Below are 22,749 nucleotides of genomic sequence, written 5' to 3'. Positions count from 1 at the left end.
TACTGCCAACTGTCCCTACAACGTTTATAAACTGACTGCCCAGGGAACAGCCCATCTTCATAGAAGTGAGAAGTTCAGGCTTTCAGGTGGTAACTGTTCACACTTGTATGGGTGTGCTTCAGTTCTTACATTATGGAAGAACTTTTTTTGCAATATCACCACATGTACAGTTTAACAAGACTTTCAAATTTCGTCAACATTCTGGCTGTTTTCAGTTCTTTTGCACATCCACATTAACATTCACTTTTGAGGATTCTTCAAAAAATCTTACTGGTCTGCTTATGAGAATTGTTTGAAATTTTCAGATTAATTTGGAGGGAACTGATAGTTATATTCCATAGAATCTGCCCATCTATAATCACAATTACCCCTCAAAACATTAATTAATGTAGAATTTCATGTTATTCTGACATGACAGTCATCCTATGGTCATTTCAATGAGGTCTCCAGAAGTGAGCATGCCACCATTAATTTTATATTCCACAGTGTATAACAGAAGGCCAGTCAAACAACAGGTTAAAGACTGTCTTAGAAAGAGAGAGAGAGAGAGAGAGAGAGAGAGAGAGAGAGACCTTACAAATTGTAAAGTTTACTTAAAATGTATTTGTGAACAATTATTTTCTAGGCTTGCTTATTCTCTGAGAAAAGTTATAGTCCTTGATTACTCTTATAAGGCACTATTTACTATTTCTGAAAACTTCCCATGCTAAAATTAGCAGAAATGAGTTTTGTGTTAAGAGTAGTTCTTAATGCCCCATAGAGCAACTAAAGCCGGCTCTGTGCACGTGAACAGACTTCATCTTCTGTACTGTATCTGTGTTAATGCTGTAAGAGGTGACTTCAAGGCAGGAACTCATCCAGCCACTTAACAAGCCACATTCAAACACGGCAAGCTCTGTGGCTCATCACTTATAGGACAAACGTTTCATGTATTGTTCTATCCACCATTAGGCACAATATGAGCATTCTAGCAGGATTAACAACTCTGTGCTGACTGGTAACAGTAACAAGTATTTAGAGTGCAGTACTGAGACTCATCCTTCAGTCTATTTATTGTCATTAGGTCACCCAGAGAGTGAAAGCATTCTAATTTGCATTTATAAAACAATGAAGTCTTTATCCATTTCCCAAACAGATACACTCTGCCTTTATTCCATCACTAGAGTAATTCCATTTTCTTAAAACAAACAAACAAACAAACAAACAAAATATGTATATATATGGAACATCAAGCCACAGACCTGATTTTAATCTTTTAATTTATGTGTATCAACTGAATGACCTCTTAAGTCTCTATGTCCTCCTAACTGAAATGGAAATGATAATGTTGGGATACAATCTATGGCTGTTGTGAGAATTTAGGTTTATTCTGCAGTTTATATTAAACTAGAGAGCCACCAATATCATCCTGTGTAACCCCATTCTAAACTGCGTCTTTATAGAAAGTGCATGGTGTAATCTTATCTCTTTCAGACAGCTGACAAGATGGTAAACACTACTGTAGGAGGCATACAAAGTAATTGATAAAAGTTCTTCAATTAAATAAGCACTTGATTGATGAATTAAATATTTCTTTAGTCATTATGCTCTATTTCCTCTTCCTTCCACCTGTTATGCCCAGCTTCTCAAATCATAAGCAATTAAAGGGCATGTGGGAGTTCAATAATTAAAACTACTGGACCAAATTAAATAAACATTATCCGAATCATAAATGAAGTACATGCTAAATATATATATTTCAGATGAAAGTCCTCCACACAAAAATGAAGTCATTTTAACTATCAGCTTGTCAGTCAGAAATACTTGCGTGTTCTCTCTCACATGCAGTACTTAAATCAAATTCACTAATTTTAGATGTTCAGCTCAGAGTTTCTGTTGAGACCACCCATCTCAAAAAAGGCCATTGGGAGAGAGATGTCTTAAGGGAGGATGAATAATAACTTAAAAGTAGTAGGAGAGAAGAATGCAAAAACTAGGAGTGAAATAGTTTGAGTGGGGGTTTCGGGGGGAAGATAGGAGTAATGAGTGAAAAGGGGAGAGCCAACTAAAATGAAAGGAGTATGAAAAAGCCATATGGAAACCCACCATCTTTCAACTAAACTAAGAAAAAATAATGTTATAAGGGAGATACCTGCATGGCTAGCAAAAATTCCTCCCTTGGAGCTATTAGTTATTAAACAAAACCTTAATGCTAGGAATGGGATAGTTCCTCATAAGGTGCTGGTCAAGGAAGTCCTAGAATACAGGCTTTTGGCATAGCACATGGTACCCAGCAATGCTAAGACTCTATGACTGAATACATCACACACCTTGGTCATATGACATAAAGAAATCAAGCTGGAACAGAGCCAGAAACCTCCTCCCTGATGAGCCGTTTTCAGAGTGCTATACAGGCTATCAGGGAGAAAAGTCTACAAGCATCAACCTTCCTGGTAAGATGTGCCCATTTGTGCAATAGTGACATGGTTGGTACAGGGGTAACCAACTGTTGTCTGACTAGAATTGAAGCCCACTTTACAAGAAATAATCCTTGTCTGGTTCTCAAAGTGGGAAGATACAGGACCTAGGGGATGGACACTGAATACTGTTGTTTAGCTAAATTGACATAAATTCAAATCACCATATATACATATATTAATATCCACAGACAGTTACCACTCTTAGCCTTAATCAAAGAAGCCTGTATTTCTAGTCAATTAAGATCAAATCAGAGTCTTATGGCTATCCAAGGTTCTGAGGATTAAGTGACAGATGAGTGCTCACCCCCTAAACAAGACATTTTATAGAAGTCTCTCCAAGAATTAAGGACTTTTGTAGAAGATAGAGCAGAAAGTGTGTAAGTATTGGAAGATAGGAAGAAAGACTGAACAATACACAGCCACTGTTACCAACACTCAACAACTACAGATGTGTGCACTGGGCTGCACAAGACTGAGCTCATCAACGGACAGACAAGGATAGAAGAGGGACCCAGGGAGCCCTACCCTTCACGGATGCGCTATTTCCTGTGGATAGATTTAGGGAACCTTAAGAGTCATTAGACTGTGCACACAGGATGATCACACAAAGCTCCAATGGATAATATCAATCCACACAGATGGCCCGGATGAAATCAAATGGTTCACACAACAAAACCAAAAGCCATGAATCTGGGAAATAGGTTAGGAGAGGAACAGCATGGGGCTGATAATAAGGGAAGAAAAAGAGGGAATACGGGAGAGTGGATAATGTGCTATGTGTATGTATAGAACTGTCAAAGAAAAAATAAAAAATTAAGAGATTGTCAGAGGTTGTAATAACAAAAGCTTCCAATTTCACTCAGATGACGAAACTGTATATAAAGAACAAGATCCTCATAAGGTGTAAGGTAGTATATATCGCAACACGTTTTTGTCTGTAAAAGTTAGATGCTTTCTCCCTTTCTTATTTTGCTGATCAAAGAAACTGAGAAACCCAGGGCAAATTTTAAAAATAATGGCTTTGATAAAGTTTTTCTTCATAATAACTACAAGGAAAAATAGCCTGGGAACATAAAACCTTTGAATAAACCACAGAACTCAGATATTTTCACAGATGCCATGTGTTAAGGAGAATGACTTAGGGGGTTGGAGGGATGGCTCAGAGGTTAAGAGCACTGGTTGTTTTTCTAAAGGTCATGAGTTCAATTCCCAGCAACCATATGGTGGCTTATAATCATCTATAGTGAGATATGGTCCCTTCTTCTGATGTGCAGGCAGAACAGTGTATAAATAAATAAATCTTAAAAAAAAAGAGAGAGAGAATGACTTAGGAAGTTCTATGAAGAATCATGACAAGACACCTTCCCTCTTGCAGTCGTGCACACAGGAACACACATACATGGCTGAACAGGAAGTTCTAGGGAGGAAGTCAGGCCCCAAAGCAGGTTCTTTATGTCCAATGGTCAAACACTTACCTTTTATTTCACATTTTAGCTCTAGAATTTATTAAATAACAGTATTATTCAAAGAAGCTGTCTTCTGATGATTCCCTCTGGTGAATGAGGTATGGCTGAGAAAATGATCTGTCTCTCATAATCACAAAACGTTTATTATGAAGCCGGAGGATAGGGGTCTCCCTTTGGGGCTTTATCACTTGACTGACCAACCAGACTCTCATAAGTGTATTTCTAGACTAGAGTCTAGAGATTTCTCTTCTTGCCTTAGTGCACAGTGCCATTAAGAACTAGCAGACCCAATTTCAGAGACCTTTCCTCCCATGCCCCATCACTTCCTCCTCATCATGTCATGATTCAATGTCCCAGAGGTCAGGCACTTGCCACTGTGTGTTGGGATTGCTCCTGCAATCGCCTCCTAGTTCTCCATGTCTACAGTCTTTCTTCTCTCAGCTCTCCTTTCTTCTAGAGGGATTATTCTAAAACTCAAATCCTACTGTCCTGGCTAAGAGCCTTTTGTGTTTCCCCCAAAACTCTTAGGGTGAATATTAACACCTGAGAAGGACCCACCAGGCACTCAAAATTTATCCTCTTCTCTTTCTGGCCTGATATGTGGTTGATTCTGCAGCTTGATACAAACATTGTGGTCAGCCTGTGTTCGGTTCTCTGAATCCATTCCCATCTCAAGCCTTCTTGCCTTTGCAGTTGCTGAGTATGCGCACACACTCTGTTCTTCTTCTTATTGTAGAATTTCTTATAGCTTCCACTTGAGTACTAGGGACTTCAGAGACACCATCTCTGATTAACTTTACGTTATCATAATTTTTCAGGGTAAAGCACACGCACACTTGCCCACTCACCTCACACGTCACGACTCTCTTGAGCTCCTCCCACAGCGCTGCAGCCCTTCTCCGCCAGCACTAGCCTCCCCTCTGCACACCTCTGCTGCTCGGCGTATAATGGGCGCTCAGCCACTGAGCTGAGTCTTCTGCCCACACCTCCCTCTATTCACTTTTCAGCTCACTTCATTCATCCTGGTTTCTCTCTATACGAACTCATCAAAACAACACTTCAAAAGGTTACCAGTACTCTGTCCTGAATTTGTCAGAGACTCCTTTCTGGGGTTTTCAGATGTGTTGACTGACAACATTCTTTTGGAATATTCTTACCTGCTAGGCTGTCATGACACCATTCTCTGGTTTCAATGCTTCCCTCTGATCTTTTCCTGTCTCCTTGGCAAGTTTACCAATTTTCATCAAGTTATTTTATTAAAACATCCCAAGGCCTAGATCTAAACCTAAAGTATTAAATTACTGTACATATTTTGGTTAACAAAGTACTTGCACATAATTTGAGGGCACACTTGTATACAATGAATACATTGATACTTGTATATAATCAGATCTGGGTAGCTGTACCTGTCACCTTGGGGCATATGTCCTTTGTGTAACTAACCCTTTTTCTACTCTAGAAACCTGCTCTAAGCTTGTTGCTCATTACTACACATATGCAGATTATTTGCACAATCTTATTTCTACACTACCCTTTCCTTTAAGCTGCATGTATGTGTATAATCTTGTACACTTGCCATGTGTTACTATTACCAAATGACTCAGACACATCAAACTCAAGGTGTCCAAATTAAAACTTGGAAGATCCCTTGCCTCCATGAACCATTTTATCACTTCATAAGCTAGAAATCCAGAAGTGATGCCTGACACATTCTAAACCTTATCAATTGTACCGTGTACCTCTCAAGTGAACCCCATCCTCTTGGGCTGCACTAGATGAGTCATTCCAGTTATCTTCCATTTCTGTCTGGATTACTGAGTTATGCTCCTAACTGGCTTTAATGCATCTGTTCATCCACTAGGAAGATTATTTTCCTATTGCAAAAGACAACATGCATGTTTGGTCCCCACGATCTTCTCCAGACTGGGTTCATGATAATGCCTTAAGCTGCCCAATCTCTGGGCTCCGTCCTTTTTTTGTTCTTAGACCAGACCAAGCAGGGCAGTCTTTATATACACAAATCTTGGGGAGCTTATTAGTGATATGGTTAAATCTGGGTGAGACCGGAGACTACCTCTTAGTTAATACCCCATACGTCAGTCAGGCAAACTATTCCAGGAACAAGGCTGTAGGTCTCAGTTCCAGTGACTCTCAGAAGTCGTCTCTGATCTCAGCTCACAGACACTAGTGCTTCGGCTGATGCTTCAGGTTTGTCTTCCTGTTGGCTCATGAAACATTCCATGGTTCTTTGCTCACCACTGTAGCCCACACAGTCTCTCGACCTGCAGTGGCCCAGTGTCTGGCACATTTGTTTCTTGTGAGAGGAATGCCACCCACTGAGTCAGTGCCTGACTTAGGCTGAGTCACCTTCCTTCATGATGTTGGTGGAGACCACAGCATTCATCACCCTAAACTCTACAACCACAGAAATCCAGCTCATCTTTGGCTAACACTAAGGTATTTCTAATTCAGCTGCATTTGGGGTTTGCAGAGCAATGGCCAGAGGCCCATTTGATTTGCTATTGACATATGATTTGGTATATGCTGACTGACTTTTTTATTCTCACAGTCCAGCTGGCACTAGTACAGTCTATCAATACTCCAGATTCTCCAGTACCAGGCATTGGAGAAGAAAAACAAAACAAAACAACACCCCAAACAAACAAACAAACAAACAACAACAAAACAAAACCAAGGAAACATCAACAACAACAAAACAAAAAACCAAAGCAAAACAAGTTAAACAAATAAACTGAAGCAAATGTCAGTCACTACTGTCAGATCTGAATCTTCACCTTAGTGGGAAGAATGGCTCAGAGGATGGCAGAGGCAGGACATAGGCATCCTTACTTTTTGTCATTAAAAAACTATTGCATAGACCAGGTGTAGTGGTGCAAGAATTTAATCCTAGAATTTAAAGGCAGAAGAAGAGGTGAATCTCTGTGAGCTCAAGGCCAGCAAGCTCCAGGCAGCCAAATCTACACAATGAGGCTCTGCCTCCAGTAGCAACAGCAGCAAATGTTAAAAAACAAACAAACAAAAACAAAAACCCTTGATTTAAATAAAAATCATTTCTTAAATAATTACAAAATTATTTTATCTTGTAGGAAAATGGTATAGAAAAAATTATATGTTAATAGCTGAACAGAAATACTAGTGCTTTTGCATAAAATAAGTTGTAATGGGGGCTATAATACAAGAATTTAAGTGTACAAAACACAGGACAGGAAGAAGCAATATCACTATTGCCAAGAAAACTGCCTGCACAGTGCTAAAGCAAAAGCTAAAAATAAGAAGCATATTCACAAACATGTTCATAGTCTGGATGCAAAGCCTAGAACTGTCACTTCCTTTGACTAATAAATGAGTAAAAATAATCGTCACGCTTAGTATAAGAAAGGAACAGCTCTTAACACTTAATTAACTGCAACATTGCATTTTCTGGAAAAAAAAAACCACTATGGGTCTCTAAATCAGAAGTTTTAAATAAATGTAGTAGGTTTTAGTTTACTTTGAAATTAAAATTAAAACAGCCTCTTATAATGTAATGATTTGGTAAACTTGTTGACATGTTCAATTAAAAAGACATCTGGACTGGGGCTGGAGAGATGGCTCAATGGTCAAGAACACTACTGGCTGCTCTTCCAGAAGACCCAGGCTGGAGTTCATAGTGCTCATGGTGGCTCATAACCAGCCACAACTCTAGCTGCAGAGGATCTGATACCCTCTTCTGGCCACCACAGGTACCAGTACAAACATACATACAGACAAAACACCCATACACATTAAAAAAAAAAAAAAATCTTTAAAAAAATCTTGTATGTTTGAACTTCTGTAATTTAATTGTGTACCAGTGAGACTGTTTTTCTGTGGATGGGAATAGGGGAATGCTCATGACACATTAGTGCCCAGAGTGTAAGAAAACATCAGATGCAAATGATTACCAGAAAAGTAAAAGCAAAATGACATTTAAAATACTGTTAATAGGAACCAGCAAGATGGTTCGGTAAAGGCATTTGCTGTCAAGCCTACAAACTCCTGCAAGCTGTCCTTTGGCCTCTATGAATGGGCACTGTAGGCTGTGCCCTCTAAAGCCCCCCCTCCCACATGCACACATAAAAAATTAACACAGTGTTAATATCAGTAGGTACTGAAATGTACAAACATTCATAGATTTTCTGAAAGTACAAATCTGTAAGACTATATATTTTTTAGACAAATTCTTCTTCAGCTTATGAACTTGCAGATCCGCTAAAAATAAGGAGTTATATTAATTATGTATGGCCTCAACATTTTATAGATTATTATCCCCGATGCATATTTCCAAATTTAGAGTATGATTTAGTGGACATTAGCAAATGCCTGATGCTGGATGACACGTGGGGGCGAATGCATTTGACATAGTCGATCTGGGGAATGTGAATGAAGAAGGGCGTATTGTACTGAACCAGAAACCTCACAAGACACCTAGTTAACAAGAGAATTGGACTGGTCCACCACAGGGACAAAGAAAGGACACTGCAACACACACATCACATCTCAGTCAGTGCAGGAGAGAAACTGAGTCTGAGTCCCTAGGAATTGTGGCTCCGCATGATCTGAGGAACAACAACAGAGAGATGGCCAGCACTCTGCAAATAGTGTCATCTTGGTAAAAAGTGCCTCCCGTTGGCAGGAATGATAACCACCACGTGGATCTGCTAACACAATTTTCCTCCCAACAAGCTCAAGGTATTTATCAAGAGAATGGAGCTCTGCTTAAAAATAAGTCAACAGAAAACAGAATTTACTTTATGTAAAGAAACCACTCTAAAATAATATCATATACACATCTACTCAACAAAGGAATTAACATCTGCACCCACAGGACAGTAATGACACTAAAACAACAAGAAAAACAACGCCCTAAAGATCTTTGTCCACAGTTTTGACCACAAACAGTACCCTCCCTCGGCAGACGAAAATAAAAATAGGTGCTAGGCAAAAGTAGGGACAGGGATGGAGGATGGTGACAATAATGTTACGGAGGGAGGTGCAATCTTGTCATTAGGAAATAGATACACGCTATGTCAGCTCAGGAAGCCACAGACACAAAAATAGGTCTAAACAACTTCAGAAAAAGATGAATGCATCCTATGCACAGTCCTTTATGATAAGGATCCAGTATTAAGTTAAAGATCGGTGTCACCTAAGTACAGCACAGGTCAGGGATTTACATCCTCTGCAAGTGGGTACAGACAACAGATAAAACATGAGGTGGTCTCCATGACCAGCGAACAAATTTGAGCATCAACCCCAGGATCTAATTCCTCAGCAGAGACTACACCAGAAATCCTTAATACTTTTTCCCTCCCTTTCTTTCTTCCTTTCCTTCTCCAGCCAGAGTTACTGATCTTACTTTTTTTTATTATACTACAGTGACAAAGCTTGGACTTGGTTTAAACAATGTAGGGAAGGAAACTAAAACTGAGACTCCAAGTGACAAGGTAGGTGGGCAGGGTCTTAACCATTTGGGGAGCGAGGGACTCAGGCAGGACTTAGTCCAGTCTGAGCCTTGCTTGCCTTCCACCCTCCTAGCTGTGCAACTCTGGGCACACTGCCTAGCCTCTTAAGATCGACTTGGGTAATGAGAGAATCTACGTAAATGCTAAAGCAGGTAAAATGTGAAGCAGTACATTTTTATAGGGACCACAGGAATGAGCTGAGAATACTTCCAAATCTGATTCAGTGAAGCTATTAAACACTCACCTGTAATACTTCATTCCTAGATGAGTGACACAAGCTACTAAAGTTAGCAATTATTTTCAAATTATTTTATAAGCGAAATGCTAAGCCAAGTGGGGTATTTTCTTGGAACTGTCAGAATAATCTTAAAGTTTATATGGATATAGAGGAGGAAAGGCCATTTTAAAACTGCAACAATTAACAAGGTATTGAAGAAGAGTAAACAGGAAAACAAGAACAGAAGGCTATCAAAGAGAAAGTATTTTTAATGAATGTAATTCAAATAAGCAAAGAATTAATGTAAACTGAGGACATATGTTAAATTATAACTGCATCTGATAACTAAATTAATATATTTAAAAATAAAGCATATTGTTAAAAATAAAACTTTAAAAAGAATACCTAGAGATATATTTTGAAGTTTCAGAGGGATTTTTTTTCAGACAATTGAAACAAATGACAGAGATAAAAGACTCTTTTCTCAAATGTCAACACAGCTATCAAGAATCAAGACAAAAATGATAAATGAAGAAAACATTTGCAGCTTCCAGCAAAAGGTCAATCTTTTGAATTGAAATGACTTAAAAGATCAATTTTTAAATGAACAAAGTAGGAAAATGAGAACTGTACATAAAAGAAGGGCTGAAAGCACAGATGAACAGAAAATCAATGCTATATGAATCCCTAAAAACAAAATTAACTTGGTAATACTTCCTATTCATCAAACTTGTTATTGTTAATGCTTTGAAACTATCTAATAACAGAGATAAAGTGAGGCCAGGAAGATGGCTTATTAGGCAAATGTACTTGGCACCAAGCCTGACGACTGAATCTCTCCAACCCCAGAAGGCACAGGGTAGGAAAGAGAACTGTTTCCCGCTCACCATCCTGACCTCCATATGCACACGTGGACGTTCCGCCTTCCAATAAGCTTACGGGAGTTTGTTGTGAGATTGTGTCTCCTCATGACGTCAGGAGCTTGACCTGAAAAGTCACACCAACATGACTGCCCAAATGTGAGCTGAACAAGGATGACACCAAAGTCCATGTCAATGCGGACAGGAAAAGTCCACAAGGCCTCAACCCTGCACAAAGAATTTTTGCAACTGAGGAGTGCTGAGAGTAGGAGAGGTGGCCTGCTGTAGGAAAGGGCACATCAGTCAGGTATCCGGTGCCAAAGGTCAGCCCTGAGAACACACATACAAGGAACACAGTATGGACTGAGTAGGTAATATGTAGGAATATATACGTACAGAAATATATGCACATGATGACAATCAGTAAAAGAAGAGGACATGAATTTGAAACAGAGTGGGGAGGGATATATGAGAAGATGCAGGTATTGGGAAGTGAATGATGATTTTTCCCTAAGCCATCAGCCTCCAGGAAATCCTATAAATTACTACTGAGAGTAAATATTTGTATACATATTTTAGAGTGAAATTAATGCTCTGAAGCTCTTTTTAAAAGTTCCTACCCTCTGGTCCAACAGTTCCTCAATAGTACAGAGTGTATTTCTTGCTACCATAACCATCTTTAGAACTGTGCTGTGAAGCAGACAGGCACTTCTGCAAATCTCAGTATCTCGTGACAGCAGATGGCCTTAGGCTTTGCAAATGGAGACCGTGAGATGGAAACTTAAGGTCAGGGGAGTGGAGACTTGTTCTTCTTTGCCTGCCTGCTGTTCCTGTCAACCTCACCCTGGCACCAACTCTTAATGATCCTGAGTATTTCAGTGTCAGCTGGCCAGTGTCACTGGAGGTCTGAGTATCTCCATGGTGTCTGTCCCTCAGCTCCTGGGCCTGGAAGACCAGCCCTCTTCTCCAAGCTTCTGGATTCTAATAACCCCAGTCTACTTCAATGGGTGAACAATGTCTGTTTGTTGTATGAGGGTACACACGTGTCTTCTAATTTTTTCAAGTATCATTTATTCTTTATAAAATACAAAATTTGCTGCCATCGAAGCATATGCTATACAGTAATTAAAAGCACATATTCTAAGGGCAAGTAGAGGTCAAAAATCCAGCTTCATTATTTGGTGACCAGATGGACTTGGGAAAATTGTACTAATGAGGCTAGATTATTCTGTACAGAAGGAGTAGAGACGGAATTTTGTTGAATGGATAAACAAACCATTCCTTGTTACAAAATTAAATCATATTAGTTTTGTTGTTGTTGTTGTTGTTGTTGTTTTACAAACTCTTATGTGATGCCTACAGGATTTTTTTCTGTGACAAAGAAAAATATTCATTTTTGTTCCTTAAACTTTTTTGAAACAGTTTCAAATTAGAAAAACATTGCTATAAAAACAAGAACAGAACAACAATGAGAATGTAACAATGTAGATTCTCTAATTTTGTTACAAATGGCATCTAGCTATATATCTACACTTCTATTACCCCCAAATCTTCTGATAAATTACTAGCATGTGCTCTTTTACCTGGATTAGGTCAATGCTGACTAACCATTCCCTGACATAACCATGGCACTATTATGAGAACAGTAAACTTAGCATTGGCATTCTCATTTAAAATTCAGTCTACGCTGAATTTTTGTCAATTTTCACCCCTTGATGGTGAGGTTGAACCCAGTCCTCAAGTAAGACAGGCCGTTGTCAATCAGATGCTGTAGTAATGTTCCTGAGATAGAGTTTTCTACCTGACCGGGATCAAATAGAAAAACACACCACATTACATTGCATTTAGTTGTAATTAAACACAGAATAGCCATGTAATATTCCATCTATTGACATACTACCCTTCTATCTAACAAATGCCTTTTAAAGGACACTTGTCTTATGCTCTTTTCTTGTGGCTGTTGTTACAGTAATGCTAGGATAAGCATTCCTTCATAGAGCTCTTTGTATCTTATTCATTCTTTAGGGTGACTTACTATGTATCATTCAGGATGGAGCTGAACAGTGTTAGCTGTAACACTTACTTTAACAGCAAAAATTTAACTTAAGAAAATCCCTACAGTGGTCTAGAGGTTTTGTAAAGACTGGAGAGAGCTTAGCAATAAGACAAGCTAGTAAACACACTGATCAATGACCCTTTTAAGGCTGTGGAAGAAAGAAAGAAACTGGATTACGAGATATAGACATTCAGAGAGCCTCTATGAACCAAAACACTTTGTTTCTAAGGAGGGAAGAGGAATGTTCATTAAAAAGACATTTTGGAGAGGAAGAGGAAATGCCTGGCATTCCTTCTCCATCTCCTCTTCAAGTTAAAACAAACAAGTGAAGAATTTTGCCACCATAAACACAGAAACCCACCAAAAATTTGTAGTGATTTGGAAAAGAAAAGTTTAACAGTGCACAAAGAACCTGAGTCTTATTATTATCTCAAGGGAGGAAAAACAAAATGCAGCAAGGAGTTGGAAACAGTGAAATCAAATTAGTCTGAAATATTTGTTAAATGTAAATGTCAAATCAAATCAGTCTGAAGTTTAAGTACTGAAACTGGCTGGTTGATTTAGAAATTCTTTATCTGTGCTTGAGAATGTATGATTGTGTACTAGATATGATATCTTTTATGATGTCTGACTGTCCCAAAAGTAAAAGAAGGGATTGGCAAGACTATTGCTGGCCTTAATAGCCAAGATTATAAGGTTGTAAATCTTCTGGAAGCACTAGATTTCATAGACTGTGACTTGACAGAGCACTAAGGATGGATGGAAGAGTATACTTTATCAGACTCACTCTTTTCACCATATACTCAGTGTCAAGGAAGGCTCAGGGCCAACTCACTCACTTTTCTATCTAAGCAGCACCCAATAACTCAACCCTCATGGTATAATGCACAGGAGGGCAAAAAAAATAAGGTCACTCTACTCCACAGCCCTACGGATGGCCCTGAATTCCTTGGAGTGGGCAGGAAGCTCTTCACGCTGCCATCCATTCAGGAGGCAAGCAACAAATTTCCTGTGTGAAAGCTCACTGCTGCTCTTGCATTCCTCAGGGTGCACATCCTCTCAGCTCAGAGGATGTTGCTCTTCCACAGGAAGAGGAAGGAACCAGTTGTCACTGGATGTGTGGGCTGAGGGCTGCGGGCATTTTCCGCATGCCTTCGCCTCAGCTGTGGGAACTAGGGACACAGCTTGGATTCCCAGCCAGAGAGGAGCTGGCGGTGTCACTGGGGCAGTCATAGTTTAGAAAGAGTACTGCAGGAAGTTAGAGGCAGAAACAAGACCTGAAACTTCCACACCTCCAGTGCCCAGAAATGTGCTCATTTTCTAAAGGGATTTGCAACATTTATGTACTCTGTCAGGCAGCCAATAGCATATTATAAAGAATCCTTTCGTAGAGTTTACTGTTTTAAAAAATACACTTACCATAGGAAAATTAAAACAAACAAACAAAAACAATAAACAAAAACAACAAACAAAAACCTCTCTTGTCACCAGGAGTAAAGAAATGGAACAAAGTATTAGCTAACCAGGACAACTGATATAAAGTTGACTTGTACATAATTTTTGGTAAATCCATTGAATTTTCTTTCCCTGTGACTTTGAAAGTTAAAGAAGCTCAAATTAGCAATTTCTGAGGGTTACACGACAAGTAAATAACTTGGACTTACTGTCATGATTTTTACTGAAGAGATTAATATAGGTAGAAAATGACAATCTTGGCCTGCACCATTTTCCTGCACAGAGAGATTAATTGAAGGCTAAGACAACGAGAGCTCTGTTCTGAGAAAGGACGCATGCTCCTTTAACACACATTTCTGTTGTTAGTGCTTTAACATCAATCTCAAAGCACACAAAGCACGAAAAGCCATTGCATTTAAAACTATAGCAGATTCCACAACATGTGGCCCTGATGTGCTGTAAGAGCAAGGACCTAACTAATCCGGAAAGCTTTCCCCATTTCTGTTTCTTCTATGCTAAAGACTGAATCTGAAAAAAAAAAAAAAAAAGAAAGAAAGAAAGAAAAAAGAAAATGTTTTCTACCTGACAGAAGACATGTGAACACTCATTTCTTTCCTCGTTTACTTTTGTTAAGTATGCACCTTCTAGCTCTTCAATGCCTTTGACAATTTAATTATTTCACATATTCAAATTTTGTAAGGAGGACTAATTTTAAGACACTTCCTCAATCTTTAAAAAAATTTTCCCTTTTATTCCCACTAAGCACACCTTAGAATCTAACATTCAACATCATTATGTAACGCTTGATGCATTTACTATTGGTTGAAATAAAGACAAACGGCCTTTAATGGAAGAAAGTTACATTGAGGGAGGGAGGCACCAGTTAGGAGTCCAGCGAGTCCAGAGGCCAGGGTCGCATGGTCACCTGTGTACTTCCTTCCAAACCCTCAGTGCAGAACAGGACACAGACACTGCAGGGCCACGGAAACAGTGTTCAGAAACACACAAACTCGCCTGTTTACTACTGCCTGCTAACAGAGCTGTTAGAAATCCTATGTGCTACACTTAACAAATCAAACACATCCCGATTAGCTGTTGCAGAGTTTAAAATCCCTAAAAAGACCCTGACCTACTCCAGAGTGAGAAGATGCCTGTGAGTAACACAGGAGAGTTAGCCCAGGGAAAGGCGGCATTAGGCTATTCCACCATGACTTACAGATGTGCCTGTTTTGTTTTTTTGTTTCTTTTTTTTTATGATTTATTTATTTATTTGTGTGGATGTTTTAGCCTGCGTGTACATCTGTACAGGAGACAGTGTTAGATGCCCTGGAACTGGAGTTACAGATAGGTGCTAGTGGCCATCTGGGTTCTGGGAATTGAACCCGGGATTTCCAGAGAGGAGTCAGTACTCTTAATGCACTCTTCAGCCTGCACGTGCATTTTAAGTTGTCAAAATTCCGTTTTAGTTTAGAGACATTTGGATTTCAGACACTGTGTTCTTTCAAATAAGTCCTTCCCAATCTTTGCTTACATAAGCAGTTAGGAACTGAAATAACTCTGAGCTGGTTACACAATGTTGTCCGGTAACCAGGATGTACCGTTGTCACAACACCAGAGGAAATATTCTGTCGGCAAATCTACTCCCCCTGTGTCCACATGTGTCCACACCACATTATTTTGTAGGTAGTATGTACCATATGGTCCATGAAAGTGGGCAACCTTTCCCTTCTCTCAAATAGGATGATGCAAAAAAGAAGCCAATGTACTTTGCTGAGAAATGTGAATCTAAGTGCCATTAGATAGTGCACTTCCCAAAGTCACAGGAAAGGCAGAGGATCTCCTTCCTCTGTGTCTAGAACCCGAGACAAGAAAACCACAATTGTTTTTCTCTCCATGGCTCTTTATCAAAATGACGCTGAACCAGAAGATCTTCCTAGCTACCCTAAGATTATTCAGGGCTACACCTTACTGTCCCCTGGGAGAGGAGGTAGGCAATCCCACAGCTGACATCCAATCTGTCAGGAAATCCTCTTGGCTCTGCCTTCAGATATCGTCAGAACTCTGCCATCCACGAGTGCCTCCCCTGCTCCTGCCTTGTGTCAAGCCACCACTGCCCAAGCTGGTTATTTCCTTAGTTCTCTAGTTCTTGTCCTTGACCCCACTGCCACAGCAGTACTTCCTTACTCAGATGGCACCTGCCATGTGACAGGTGTTTTGCCCACACTCCCGAAGCCTCCTGCCATTGTCCAAAGCCTGGAGTGCTTTTCTTCTGTGGGGTTTTGATACACTATCCAAATACACTTAGGTTTTTAATCTGAAACTTGCCTGTTTCCCTAAGATACAAAATGGAGCTTTTGGGACAGGTTTTAATTTACTGTTTCTTTCTCAATTCTTTAAAGCCAAGAATGGGGAACAACACAGAATAGCTCCTCGATATTTACTGGGGGACACGGATATATATGAGTGTGCATCCTTCCAGGATTTGGTCACATCTGCCACCTATTGGGCAAAGCAATGTAAAGGACCAAAACTTACAGGCATGGAGTTCAAGAACACCCAGAAGTAAAGCCACAACACAGGGAGGGAGGAACAGACTGGGTAGACATAGAGTGGGGGAGGAGAAAGCTGCAGGAGGAGAGAAGGATATCCAGAAGTAGATTACGGTACATTTTATTATCTCGGTGCACATTTTCAAAAAATTAAAAAAAAAAAAATTAAACCTTGTTCTGCTTTCCTGAAATTTCCAGTAAAATATCCTACCTATCTCTGCTCAGTCTAAAGGGAGATTTCTCCTGGAAAAGTCTTCTATTGTCCTCTCCAGGACACTAATAATCTCTTCTGGAACACTGCCTCTGCCAGCATTTCCTGTCAAGGAAATGCTCTCTGTACTTGACATCAAGAACCCTGTTCTGTTCCCTCCATCGCCACTTTATTTTGCCTGCTGAGGGTGGGTGCTGCTGAGCAGCCCCTCAGCAGTACCTTCTCCAGGCAGCCTGTCTTCATCTGGCCACTGGTTTAAAGAACTGCACATCCTAGGATTTTTTTTTTTTTTTGGTAATGTAACTTTAACTTCTCAGTTTACTATAAATAATTAATTTGATCTGAAATGCTGTACCTAACTCTAAAGAAAGGCATACATGTTACATTTATGCTATGCATTGCAGCCAGGATAAAGATGAAGACAAAAGAATGTGAGAGTGTTGACTGCATTCTGTTCATCTACCTGTAAGACAAATAATAAAACTAATGCATTAAAACTTCAGACTAAGCTGTCGGGAGTGGCACATGCCTTTAATCCCAGCACTTGGGAGGCAGAAGCAGGTGACTTTCTGTGAGTTCAAGGCCAGCCTGGTCTACAAAGCAAGTTCCAGGACAGCTAGGGCTACACAGAGAAACCCTGTCTCAACACCCCCCCAACCCCCAAACCTTAAGACTATAATTTACCTGAAAGTAACAAGTTTCTGTGTGTGTGTGTGTGCGTGTGTGTGTGTGTGCGCGTGCGCGCGCCTGGTTGTAGGCGGAAGTGTTCAGGTAAATGTGGAAACCAGGGGTCATGTTCAGGTGTCATTCTTGGAGGCTATCCACTCTGTCTTTTGAGACTCGGTCTCTGAAGGGCCTGGAACTTGCTAAGTAGGCTGGACCATCTGGCCAGGCTCTCCTCAGTGGCAGGGTTACTGGCTCTCACCACCAGGCCCAGCTTCATTGATTTGGGGAGCTCAGATTCTCCTGTTCACATGGCATGCACTTTGCAGATGGTGCCATCTCTTCAGTCCCAACAAACTTCTATTTTACTCCTATTTGAGAAGAGTAACAAAGAGGATCTGGCACCCTACGCTGTGTAGCCACGTCATAGACAGTAAGTGCTAAATGCTTATCTTATGTACAGTTGTCCCCCATATTAGGGATGGAAGCAGGGGTTCAAACATGGCAGCCAAACTTCAAGTACTGAACTAAATCCCAGACATCCCTAATTCAAAATTTAATGGCAGAACCTTGTTCTAGTTCTATGAAGATATTGACCTAAACCAGAATCCTGAAGAAAAGGCTCTTTTAAAAAAAGCCAGAAAACTACATAGTAAGTGACTTGATATAATCAAAATAAAGATTAAGGCATTTGAGAAGATAAACATTTAACAACCATGTCTATATAATTGCCAATACCAACCTTTTGCAGAGAAACATTTGGGGAAGGGTACAACCAAACTTTAAGTATACAGATTGGTAACAACTGATTTTGACTCCCAAATATTAGATCAAAATTTCTGCCAGGTGTTAGAGATAGAAGTGCAAGCCACAAATACCAACTGTTATACCGCATGCCTTAATTTCTCCTCAATAGTAAGATACTAGAGGAGAGCCAAGTCTCACTTTAGTGTGCCTTTCTTGTACTAGGTAAGTTACTATGGATATATAACCCCAGCCCTTTGTCTTTTGGCATAGAGTCTTACTGTATAACTCATGGTGGCCTCAAACTCAAACCCTCTTTCCTCTGACTCCCAAATTCTAAGATGAGAGAGATGTGCTACAGTGTCTGGCATCACTACTTTTAAAACCAATTCCCCGGAATCTTTCACGTAAAGTGTAGTCACCAATGTTAGACTGGCTTTGTTTCACAGTTCAGCTAGTGCTCCATTTTTGTAGATAACTACTCTATTCAGTTTTACTCATGTTTCATAACTTGTTTCATACTCATGTCAAACTTGTCATGTTTGGTACCCACAGATACCGTGTAAACTAGCTGATTCTGGTTACTCTGGGATGGGCACTCTTCTGCTCTAGTTGGGGACAGGCCCACATCGCAGCAAACCATGAGGATGCTCAGAGTCTCCAAGTCCTGATTTTTGCAATGCTTAAAGGGTACTGGCAGAGAGACTGTAGCTCAAAAAGTCGAACAAAAAGGTTTAATGATCAGAGATAGTTTCTAGGTCAAGAATAGTAAGCTTTAGTCTGCTGAATTTGTCACAAGGAGAAAGCCCATGTCACAAGCTACCTACCTACTCACTGTACCTACCTATTCAGTGTAGTCAACTCACTGGACTACATAAGGTCAATGGTATGTGTTGTGTCAAATTTGTTGAAGACTATGGAAAAAGCATGTGGCAAGTTTAAGAAAGCTAGCTAATGTTTGGCTTAACAAGTCATTCATTCATGCAGAAATGCTGATGGGGCTATGTACGTGAGCATGCTAAGTGCACAGACCAGCTTCCCCAGTGAGTCCTGACCTTCCCTTTGATAAGGAGCATCTGGCTGCTACCATGTGGTTCTTGTTACTGCACCTTCTCGTGAGAAGAATGTCCTCTGCCCAACATTAGTGCTGAGAGGGCACTTTGAAACTCGATTACTTCCTGGTACAGGTGGAACTCATCTGCAGAGACACTATTTTTGGCATCTACTTGACTCTACGTCAGGCTGTGGTTCTTTAAATTTTCACCCACAATACTGGACTAAATGGACAGCTTAGCAGCAGTGTTGTCAAAGGCAACACTGTTCTTCCTGTTCTCATAGCAAGGCTTGTGCTAATCAGCAGGGCTACCTGTGATTTGTTTAGAGGAGCAAACAGACTCAGGATACAGCTCAAGCTATTTCTGAAGCCTACATTCAGAATGCAGAACATACAGAGAATTTTTATAAACAAAATTACAAGTAATAGTGATATTTTATTTCTGGACGATCCATCAAGAGATTAACAAAAAACAGGGGTGGAGGGGGGAAAGGAACTGCTGTCTTTAGAGCTTCTAAAGGCAACAAGGCAGGGAGTCTACTCTGGACAGCAGTATAAGGCAGGGGCGGCAGGGGGGCAAGGAACAGGGAGCAGGGAGCAGGGCGGGGTGGGGGGAGCAGGGAGAGAGGTTGAATTAGACTGACTTGAAGGTCTTTAAAGGAAAAGCTGTTCTGCAAATGGTTGCTGCTCCCTCTGGTGGCTGTTTAGAAGCTTATTAACGACTTCTATATAAAGGCCTGCTATGATGAAATGTTAGGCTTCTCAGCTGACATTTTATCCCTGTCCCACATACTTTTGAAGGAAATAACTGTGATAAATAATTTAACACTGATTTCGTTAGAGAAAAGAAAACTTACCGTGGTTGAATCAAATGAAATGACATCTACAACAGGGGGAGAAGAACTCTTCAGATCCATTACCTCAAGTTTTGGATTAATCTGTGTGCACATATAAAATACGTTAATGTGACACCTTCTATCATAAGAAACCATGTACTATTTGTAAAAAAACAAACTATAGAGCGTTCGTAATATATTCTAAAAACAATTGATAAACACACAAGTACTGGCAAAATATGAATTCACTAAACCTACCAATGTACATGAAACTGACAATTCATCTACAGAGGAACAGTAAAGTAGAAAGACCCACCTCAAGGGATGCAGGAAAAATCCTAGCCAGTACATTAAAACAAGAAAAAAAATAGAATGTTAAGATGTAAGAATCAGAAAGTAATAAATTTTCGTTCAAAATGCAGTGATGGCCGACCGAGAAGCAAACAGAATGTACCACTGGGTCCTCAGCGCCACTAAGAGAACTGAAGAGCACTGCTATACCCACTCAACACAAATATATTTCAACATGAAGTTAAAATATGGACAGTAATACCATGAAGAGGAAGAAAATTCCCCAAATATTTATGGGGAAAACTAAGACTTCATTGTCATTAAAAAAAGGAACAAGTAAACAGAAAGCTATACCACAGCTAGATCGGATGCAAGGTACACTATAGGTGGGAAAGAAGCATAGTCAGACTCAATGGCAATATTAGTCAATAGAGAAGGAAGACTGACAATTCTAAAAATTGGCTAGGTCCATGGATCCCTGTTAGGAAGGGTAGGCAGGAAATAAGTAGAACCCGAAATGTGATGATCAAACTGTAAAACCAACAGGAACAAACAAGTAATATCTTTATTATAACCAGGATGGAGAATGGCATCTGAGAAACGGAAAAAGCAAAACCATAAGGCAAGGGGAAAACAATGGAACAGGAGATATGATGATGTCTAATATAAAAGGGGGCAAATATCTAAAAGCTATACAAAAGGCTTATACATGGAAATATAGAAAACAGAAATCTCCATGGGAGAAAAAAAAATCTACAGGAATTGAAACCTACCAGCTGATGAGTTTATCTGCATCTACTCATTATAAAGGTGCCCAGCAGCATTATCCACGACAAAAGTGACATTTAAAAGAAATGCCATTTTGGAAACTAGAGTGCTCCACACTGCCAGCAGCAGCGCACAGCGCTTCGAAGCAGCATGGACTGTGAGTGCTACTGTGGGGACTGCCTGTGAGGTAACGTCACCGAAACACAGCATGGCCGTAAAGATGAGCAGCGCACAGCTCCATACGACATGTAAGTGTGTCAATTCATGTTATATCCACACATCTCAAGGCTTTTTATATGAATAAAAAGGCAAATTGCAGAAAAACATACTCAATATATCCCCATTTACAAAATTATGTTTCTGACCATTCAAAAGTAAACAATATTTAAATATAGATTTGAAAACATGTATGTATGAAAATTACAGAAAAGAGGGAATGATTTTATGTATTGATGACCACCTCTGAGGAAAGTTATTTCAAAGGCCCCAAAACAAATCAAATAAAATCCAATAGCCCTCGAAGAAGTTAGCCACGGACAACAGGAGGCAGGACTTTATAGCGTACCAGTGGTCCAACATTCTGCTTAGGGGCCCAGAAAAAACTTCTAGCACATTGCTCAGTGACAAAGGATACTTAGGAAGGAAACAGTTTAATACAGCTTCTCAACACAAAAATGAAAACAAACAAAAGAAAGAAAATGTTAAAAAACTAGTCAGAGAGACAGGGTGAGACAAAGAGCTGCCCCTCAGCCCTGGCAGAGCATAGGCATGGTACAAATGAACAAATGCGCAGAGGCAGGAAAAAAGAGACACACGCTGGAGTGGGAAAAGGCCAAGTCACAAAGAAATTTGGGGAAACCATGAGGCTGGAGTCTAAAGTGCTTTAGAGAGACCTATCTGGGAGACGGGGGACAGTACTAACGTCTTAGTGGGCTGAGCCCCTGGCAAACAACTGACCTTTAAAGCAGTCAGGCTTGATGGGCACAGCTGAAGTTCTAATGACTACACTTTATTTATATCTCTCTGTGTGAGAGCGCATGCATGCTTATGTATGTGAGTGCACCATTGTACATGTGTGAAGGTTTAAGGTCAACTTGTGAGATCTGGTTTTTTTTCCATCCACCATGTGAATCCCAGGGATTAGACTCAGCTGACAGGTGGGCTGCAAATGCCTTAACCTGCTGAGCCAGCTTTATACCTGCTGGCTTGGTTTTGTTTTGGGGACCTATCACACCACAAGCTGGCCTTAAACTCCTATTGCTTTTTCCTTTGCTTCCCAAGCATTGTACTTACAGGCTTGTGTGTCACCATGCTCTGTCCTCCAGCTGTGGTTTAGAAATGTTAACCTCATCTTATAATGCTCCAGCTCAGTGTGTTAAGGTAGAGGTGTACCAACACATTGAAGAGGGGTAAACTTGTTTTTGAGAAGGATGGAGGACACTGGCCCAGTTGTCCAACACCTCTTCTTCCTTCCAGCTGTTTTCTAGTAGAAAACAAACACGTCCTCATCCATCTCTGTGAGGAGGAGACATCTGGGCTGACTTAATTCCTTTTAGTCTGAGCTGAGCTGGCCAGAGAGACATTTTACTCTTTTCTCTACTGCCACCTAGTGTGGA

General features: G+C 40.1%; 1 protein-coding gene across 5 annotated transcripts in view; it reads right to left on the bottom strand.

Annotated features, from left to right (window-relative positions):
* Poc1b (POC1 centriolar protein B) overlaps window positions 1-22,749 on the bottom strand; it is a 135,404-nt gene that overhangs the window by 17,349 nt on the left and 95,306 nt on the right. For all 5 annotated transcript variants that reach the window (XM_060377958.1, XM_060377959.1, XM_021643205.2 and 2 more), the window contains one exon: window positions 20,096-20,176. In XM_060377958.1, the coding sequence (XP_060233941.1) occupies window positions 20,096-20,176 (81 nt within the window). The remainder of the gene's footprint in view (window positions 1-20,095; window positions 20,177-22,749) is intronic.

Source organism: Meriones unguiculatus, chromosome 2, assembly GCF_030254825.1.
Source record: "Meriones unguiculatus strain TT.TT164.6M chromosome 2, Bangor_MerUng_6.1, whole genome shotgun sequence".
NCBI classification, from domain to species: Eukaryota; Metazoa; Chordata; class Mammalia; order Rodentia; family Muridae; genus Meriones; species Meriones unguiculatus.
This window is presented reverse-complemented; position numbering and strand designations above follow the sequence as displayed.